The sequence below is a fragment of the Aythya marila genome (genome assembly GCF_965140915.1).
Source record: "Aythya marila genome assembly, chromosome: 3".
NCBI lineage: Eukaryota > Metazoa > Chordata > Aves > Anseriformes > Anatidae > Aythya > Aythya marila.
Genome location: NC_139044.1, coordinates 109,924,597 through 109,933,120, shown reverse-complemented (window position 1 = coordinate 109,933,120; position 8,524 = coordinate 109,924,597). Strand labels below are relative to the sequence as shown.

General features: G+C 45.7%; 1 protein-coding gene across 1 annotated transcript in view; it reads left to right on the top strand.

Moving 5' to 3' along the window:
• Positions 1 to 687: 687 nt before the first annotated feature.
• The window catches only part of HS1BP3 (HCLS1 binding protein 3), a 50,612-nt gene continuing 42,775 nt past the window's right edge, over positions 688 to 8,524 (top strand). Inside the window, exons 1-2 of the mRNA XM_082756710.1 lie at positions 688 to 786; positions 5,081 to 5,246. Of these exons, the coding sequence (XP_082612836.1) occupies positions 746 to 786; positions 5,081 to 5,246 (207 nt within the window). The 5' untranslated portion in view covers positions 688 to 745. The remainder of the gene's footprint in view (positions 787 to 5,080; positions 5,247 to 8,524) is intronic.

Genomic DNA, 8,524 nt, shown 5'->3' with positions numbered 1-8,524 from the left:
TATTCTCCAAATCTGTGATTCTTTTGTCACAGGGTGAGCTGTTATAAAAACACCACATGATGATGACACTTGCTAAGAAATCACAAAAATGGGCTGTGTTAGGACTTCCTCATGCACGTACAGATGTGGTGCTCATCTTGCCGGGTCAAAGACAGAGCCCAGCAGCATGCTGGGGCTGGGTGGTCACTTCTGTTTGCAGACCACAGCCCCAGTTTTTGAAGCACCCATCTTCACATGGACTTAGTGACTTCATGAGGACAGCATTTTGGTGTGGAGGGCAGCAGGCTCTGTGGGGCAGGCTGGTGGAGCAGCAGCAGGGCTTGGGGCAGGCGAGGTCCCTTCCAACCTGCAGATGCAGCAGGGTAGGGCACACAACTTCTTCCCACTTCAGAAGAGAGCACAGAGGTGTCACTGGGGGGTAGGGGAAATGTTTTGGTGCACTCACACCATCAGGCCCCAAAAGCCAAGACAAAATTACTGGGGCTCACTCCCAAGAAGGCCGCCCGCCGGTGTAGTCGTGGCCGAGTGGTTAAGGCGATGGACTAGAAATCCATTGGGGTCTCCCCGCGCAGGTTCGAATCCTGCCGACTACGGCTGGGGGCCGCCCTTTTCCCCTCCCTCCCTGCTCTCCTCCCCAGCACTCCTTTTGCACCAGAACCGCCCTCCGGCAAACATCCGCCGCGGGTTCCCGTCACAGCCTCCTGGGCTCCGGGGCTGGCCCGGGAGGAGGGCGGCTGCCAGCGCCATGCAGCACGGCCCGGCGCCCGCCGCGCTCGTCACCACCAGGTACCGGTGGCACCAACTCGCCGGGAGCTGCCGCCACCGAGCAGCCGGCTGCGGCCTGCCCTCGGCGGGAAAGGGATCGGAGAAAGGCCGGGAGGGGAAGGGAAGGGCCGGGAAGGGCAGAGAAAGGAAAAGGAGGGGAGTGAAGGGACCCCCCCCATCGCGGGGAGCCCGCGGTGGGCGCTGAGGAGACGCCCAGGGAGGCGGCTGCCGGCGTCCCTTGCAGCGGGGACACTCGGGGTTTGGGGCAGTTCCGCGAGTTTTTTGGCAAATTGCTGCCGGAAGAGGTGCTGCTGGCATCTGGTTCGCCATGCGTGGTGGCCTCTGTGGTAGCTGAGAGGCGCTGCCCTTCCGTGGGGGCTCAGCAGGGGGCTTAGCGCGGTCCCCCGGTCCCCCAGCTTGGTGGGGGGAGGGTGTTTTGGGGTGTTTTCGGGGCAGAATGTGATGCCTGAATAATAGGTTTAGGCTTGGCTTTATAAACACCTCTCTAGCTGAGCAAGGCTGCACCACGTCCTATCCCATCACATCCCTTTCCTTCCCATCATGTCCCTTCCCTTCCCATCATGTTCCATCCCATCCCGTCCCATCCCATCACGTCCCCACCACCAGACCCATGCCCCAAAGGCCACAGGGAGTCAGTCAGTCTGGTTTTGAGACCAGGCCAGGAACAAGTAAAATAAGTTTCTTCTGTTTTCACACCTTCTCACATCTCTAGCCGTAGGCACCAAATGTGCCCTAGGTGGGTGCAGAAGCACTGTTTTGAGCTGTATTACATTTTTCAAGCCTGTATTTCCCTAGAAGTGCCGAGCCAGCACCTCATGAAGAAAACGCTTGTGGCAATCTTTATAGAGCAGTGATAGAGGTTCCCTCCTCCCCCTTCCCCAAAGGTGTTTGAGACCACATGAAAGTAGTTGGCTATCAGATGTAATACGAGGAGCAGAAGTGCTGATTCAGCACGGTCTGGACTCACGCACCTACCTCCTAGGACACAAGGCAAAACTATTTCAATCACACGAACTTCAAAGCCATGATTTTCATCCTTAAATACTTTGCTGTGTCAGGGCCTGACTGCCTTTGGAGTAGTGGCCTTGAACCTTCAAACAGATCTGACTGAACTCACATACACGTTTTGTAGGACTGACTTTATATTAGGTTTTAGGCTGCGAGGTGGAAATCTGAACACCTGGATTTATTTTACAGTGAAGGGACTTGCACATTGTCCCGCTGATGTTGTAATACCTTCAGTAATAAAATTAGATGTATATGTGTGTGCTTAAGGCTTTAACAACTGAATATATTTTCTGTCTTGTGAGATTAGATAGCTGTATAGTTGTGAACTTTTAAAACTGTTTTTGTATACACAGGTTTGGGGGTAGGTTTTCTAGTTAATGGTAATACAAATAAATAATAATCTGTACCTGTGTAGTTAGACTACACAGACAAATAAAAATGTCTGCTGGCTAATTTGTGTCAGATATTTTGCCTTCATTTTGTAAAGAAACTAAGTGTTCAAGTCTTTTCATCTTGTACTCTGACCTGGGTAGTCAGACTTTGGTCCCCTTTGGGGTCTTCCATGGAAGGAGGAGAGGTTGTTGGAGCTGCTGCAGGGGCTGACTGTGTCAAGACAAAGTACAAAGTCTGCCTTCTTGGCACATACACAGTGGAGTGAAGTTTCTCTGGTCACAGCACTCACATCCCTTATTTGCTTTCCTGCTTAGCAATGGCTCCTTTCCTTTTTCTGCATCTTGGCCTCTCAGCGCAGAAAGCAGATTAATTGAACTGCGCAGCCTCTACATTATATGCAACTCAAAATACAGGGTGAAGACCTGTGATTCTTCCATGAACTGCGGAAACTGCCCTGCTCAGCTGACCTTTATATAATCTCTCCTTCCTCTGTCCTGTGCTGCTCCTCCTTGATCTGCTTGTGCAAGCACAATATTAGTGCTATGAATGCTCTCATTGTATTCAGGTGAGGTCATCTGTATTAGGAAAATTAACCATGTGCCCAAGTGTCCCCTGATCCATCTGTACTGTAGACAAAAGTGACTTACAGATATATGCATCTAGATTTAACTAAGGAGCAGGAGCAATAAGCCTGTGTGTCTAATATATTATTATTAATATATTAACAACCAGCTTTCTGTTTTTTCTTTCTTTTTTTTAAGGCCACCAGTGTGAAAATGATTGTATTTGATGTGAAAAAATGCAGTGAAGCTATTTCTGTCTTGTTTTTTAGGTGCTGCTCCCATTTGAATAACAACAATAACAGTATATAATGAATTAAAACACTGGGGGCTGCTTATTTTGAAACCAAGGCATTAGAAGAATTAGAGTGTGCTTTGGATATTATGTCATACCTGTTGCAGCCTCCCTGCTGACTTCTGTTGGTTTAGAATTATTTTTATATTTAAAAAACCACGTTATCCTGTTGCCATGGGAGGAGGTAATAGTGGTAGGTTTCGTGTGAAAGATGATAATGAAAGTGATCACAAGGTGTAAAGCAAACAAACAAAAATGTATCTATTTCCCTCTAATCCCTTTCCATTACAGTCATTTTAGTGGAGACTTTTAACAACTTGCAAATAAAAAAGCCTGGGTGTAGGTAAGGTGCTTGCTAACTCCCTGGCATTATTCGAACTCTCTGATGCAGCAGGGCTTACAATGACGTTGTTGTCTCATCTCAGTACATCGCTACCTGGCTGATGTTTCAAGCTAAATAAGGCTATACAGGAGGGTTGGCTTGACAGTGGTTGTTCTTTTATTTTTATCAGAAGCAAAAAGCAGGTTAATTTATCACGTATGCTCTCTCTGTGGCTGCGTTAACAGAAATAAGTCACTCTTGAGTTCCAGTAAACAGCCCCGTTTGCTGCTGTAGCTACAGTCACGACTTTAGAGTGGCTGCACATCTGGACAGCATTTGCTGTGCTGCAAAAATACTAGAAAAAAAAAAATCCAGATCCAGCTGATTTTACTGACAGGTGTCCTTTTAGGTAGTGTTTTGGCTGCCGCTGCAGGAGACAACACTCCAGATAATGACTTGTTTAAGGATTCAGCAGACCACTGTGTGCCAGCCAGGCGGTTCTAAAGACACCTGTGTATTTACACATAAGCGCTGTTGCTTCTGTGTTTGCATCCTGTAACTGACAACAAAATTTTGTCTGCTAGTGTAAAGAAAAGTCCTTGGCTGGTAGCAGGTGAGGACAACATTGGAGCAACCAGAATGGCATTTAGGTACCTAGCAGAAAGCCTCGGTGACAGTAGAGCTGTGGTTAAAGCCCTGATGTTTTAAATATGGCTTGCAAAGAGAATTGGATCAAAAACTGAGCCTGTGCCTGTGCTTGTCGGTATTTGATTTACGGAGAACTCTTGAGATATTCTGTTTTAAAAGCTTTAGTTTTGCATTGAAGATTCAGAAGTTGCCTTCTTGGGAAAACTCAAGTTTCAAAAGCACTTGTCAGGTTTTGACATGACGAGAGGAGCCTTTCAAAACTTTCTTTGAAACTAGATCATTTAAACCACTTTAAGGCCTATTTTAAATTCACATGCCTAATGTATCCTTAGGTGAAAGGGCCTTTGTGTCAGCAAATCAACTTCCTAAAGAAAGGGGCAAGAATTCCACAAGACACCTCTGCAATCCACAGAGCTAAGGTTAAAAAAAAAAAAAAGCAGTAAAAGTGCTTAATGAAGAGAAACGTGTTTTCTAATTTCATTTAAAGGGTTCACTCACATGTAGGAAGGAAGCACTTCGGAGATGCATCCAGAGAGCACTCAGATGGAAACAGCATAGCTGGCCCAGCAGTCAGCTCCAACATCTCTGTATTCCAAGTTTTAATCTAGTTCCTTGGATAGCTCTTACAAACATAAAGTTGTCCCAGCATCCAAGCAAGTTTCTTAGTCCTTTTTTGGCCCTTTTCAGGATGTCCTAAGACAAAGGAGAGGTGAATAGGGCTTGGCTTCAATTGTAGAGAACAGAGCTTTGCCTCAGAGCACGTCACAATGAGACAGGGATCTTGGCATCTTCTCATCTGCCCTGCTGGGCTAGGGCAGCATTCGTGGAGACTGTAATAATATGCAAAACCAATATGTATTGTTTCATATTAAAATGGGTGAAGTCTGTGCAAATTTGTATTCCTGCAGTGTATAAACAGACCCTGGGGTGTAGGGTCTGTCCTGGGTCCTGTAGAAATGGGGGTCTTTGCACTGACTTTCTGGAAGTTTGAATGGGATCCTCAGGGAGTATCATTTAAGTCTCTGTGCCGATGCCTGAACTCTGTATGTATTTTATTTTTCTCCCTAGGCAAATTCAGAATAAACACACGGGGCTGGATTTGTCAGTGCCAGAATACCAGGAAATCCGTGGGAAGATGATGTCTGGCCACGTAGAGTATCACATCGTCGTTGTTACCCGCCTGGCTGCCTTCAAATCTGCAAAGCACAAGCCTGAGGATGTTGTTCAGTTTATGGTAAATGTTTGATCAGCGCCATGTTAGCAGTGAGCTTTTTGCTTTCTTAATCTTCTTTGATTATTTTGATTCCGATGTAGCAGATAATTTGTTAGTGCAGCCTCCTTGTGTCAAGGTCCTTGATAGGGAAATGCACTCTGTAGTTCTGCAATAGCAATATTATACATTTATTAATTGAATTTTTTATTCCAGGAGCTCAAAGCAATATTGTCTGTTTCTTGTTCGCTATAAAGCATTTTGCATTATGGGTCAACAAGTAGAAGCTAATCGAGCTTTTTATAAATTCTGCTACAAAATTAGTTTCTCAGATACATGTATGAATAGTGGGACTTGGTGCATAAACATGAAATAAATATACAATGAATGAAACAGAGTCACATGGAGCAATAGGAGGAATTAGCCTTGGAGTAGATAATCTATTAGGCTTGACATGGTTTTTAAACTGTAATAAGAGAGTTTTGCAAGGAAGTGTCCTTATAAAACATAAGTGAATCAGATTGTCTTTTTCCTAATACTTGCTGAGTAAAGGTTTGAAAACACAGTATGTTACTTAAAACAGGTGAAATTAATTCCATCTCTAGCATTTGTGTGTTCATTTGAGGTGTCTCACCCTGGGCTGCCTGCCGAGTAGACGGAAAAAGTTGCGTTTAGGGTACGTTTCATTGGATCCTCTTCAGCTTTCTGCGGAATCACACCCAAAAAGTGTGTTTCTCTGCCCATTCACTATAAAGGGTCTCTGAAGTCGTGCACCTTCTTGTGTGCTATGGGCATCTGCACCTTGCAGATGTTTTGGTGATACCTGTAATGTTGGAGTGATATGAGTGTGTGGTTACCTGGTAGACCTTTAGCTCTAGTATAACTCATGCTCACTAGGACACAGCTGGTAAATGGATTTGCACACAGTCTGATTTGCAAAGAAACACATCAGTTTTGTGAAACAGTGCACAGTGAGGAGCAGATCTCTGACACTTGTTGCAGTCCTTAGGCAATAGCCTTATGGTAGAAGGCAGTGCTGGCATAAAAGGCTGCTCTGTTTTCCCCTTCTGTTCCAGGGGAAATGCCTGTTCTCTTTCTTGCAGTGCTTCCTACTTCGTGACAGTTGTCATGTGGCTGTTCTGTAATGCCAGCTGAGGAACTGGTCCTGGCTAAAAACTGCATTTGGGAGTTGTTTTAGTACCAACTTACACCTGTTTCTTGAGCCTGTGAGTTGCACAGCACACATTAGTACTTGTTGTAGGACAGGGGAAGGGTCAGACATGGGCAGAAGAGAAGATGATGTGGATCTTTTATTTTTCTGCAGCAGTGCCTGCTTGTATTATGCAATATTTCCATGCAGCTCTGTGGAAGAAAGAAGCTGACTAAACCTCGGGTGTTAACACTGGCCAATTACCATCTAACTCTTTGCTTCTCTTACAAAAAGTAGTTGAGATCAGCTCTTCTCTACAGACAAGAAACAGCCTTCCTACTGTGGCGCCCCTGCTTGCTGAGCTTGTTCGTTTCCACGTCTGTTCTCTCTGAGTAGGGGGATTTTCTGCACTTAGCTGCTCTTCTCAAGTGAAATGAACCTTTCTGATTTCTCCTCTGGTCAGACCCCTTGACATTTCGTTCTTTATGAAGAAGAAGACTGCGGTGTAGCCTGACGGGAATAACATTTATCTCATCAGATACTTTTTTTTCAGCTGACTAAGTCTGATATATTACATAGTTTGGTGCCTGAGAGTTATTTAAAGCCCTGAGATGGGAGATTGGAGGATGGATGCTTTGCATCGATTCATTTCAGCGAGTCTTTTCTGTACATGCTACTGGAAGGAACAGAGGGATTCACCTGCCCTAACTTACCTCTGTGTAAGTCAGATATTTTAATCTTAGTCTCTTAGGGGAGAAGGGGATGAGGTGAGTCATCCTCTGGAAATGCCAGTCTTTGACTGTTAAGGGAAAGCATTCTGCATGTTTGATATCTGGGTTGGGGGGCTTCAACTCCAGGCTAAAAAGTCTTAAGGCTTAGTTGAGTTGCACACAACTTACTGTCAAGACCATCTGAGATGCTCTGTTTTTTTTTTCTCACAAAGCCTTCAGAAGGTTGTGGGTCTCCCACCCGTAGGTCCTGTCTGATATTTGAGTACCCCATGCACCACCGTGGATACCCCAAAGCATGATGGCATGAGATGCCTGTTTTTAGGCAGAACAGTCTGTTCTCTGCGGTAAGATGTCAGCATTTGCCACAGATTTCTAAGATTCCATTGCAGTCAGTATTGTACTGTCAAGAACCATGTAGCTTAGCATCTGTGGCATGGAGGAACTTGATTTGCTTATCAAGCGTGGTTGGTACCATTTGAGAAGCCCTGAGTTATCTGAGATATCTTCACAGCGCCTTGCAACTTGACACAGAACGTAAAGGCAGTGGTGCTGTCCTGGAACAAAATGAGGTAAGAGACTGTACACCATCAACCTCTAGCTGGTTGTGCTGAGGCAGCTGAATCCTCTACCTGAGATATTCTGTGTGAGTATGAGTTTCAGACATGTCTTTCCAAAAGGATGTGTCACTGTCGTGAGAGCTGAGACGCCTCACAGGCACGCCAACAGTTGTCTTAACCTGGAGGTAAATCCCAACCCTGTGGCTGCTGGGTGAGGTGAATTGCACCCATTGTACTTTGTGTCTGCAGAATGCCCCGTCCTGCTGCATGTTGTACCAGCACAAACAAGAACCAAGAGCCCTTCCCAGACGATTTTCAGGCAAAGTGCAAAAGACCCAGTTGACTGAGGGAGTTACGTTGGGCAGCAGGTCTAACAGTACATTTGCATAGCAAGGGAGGGTGAGATGAGACATCTGAAGGAGGAAAAAGAAAGAACCGTATATCTGTTCTGCCTTCCTCCCTGTGTGAGCAGAATAGGAGAAGGAACTTTTTGGGGTATTGTGGAACCTATAAAATTTGAGAGGTTGGAGGAAGGAGCCAGCGTTGCAACGCTGAGATGACAAGTTACAGGAGACTGGTAGGTGTGGTGGGATTTTCATTGGCTCCAGGTATGATAAACCAGTTTTGGCTACCCCAGGATCCAGATCTGTGTTTTGAGACCCTTTGTCTTTCTTTTTCTTCCTCCTCCTTCCTCTCTTTCTTACCCTCAAAAATTGATTTTCCTTGTCCAGCTGCTTCTCTGCCTGCTTCCAGTTGAAGTTCCTGTTCTCTACCCTCTCGTGCTCTAGGTGGCAGCAGTGAAACTGGCTTTCTGTGCATTAGGCTGTGAGCCGCTGCAGGCAGCGATGTGATTGTGCAGTATTT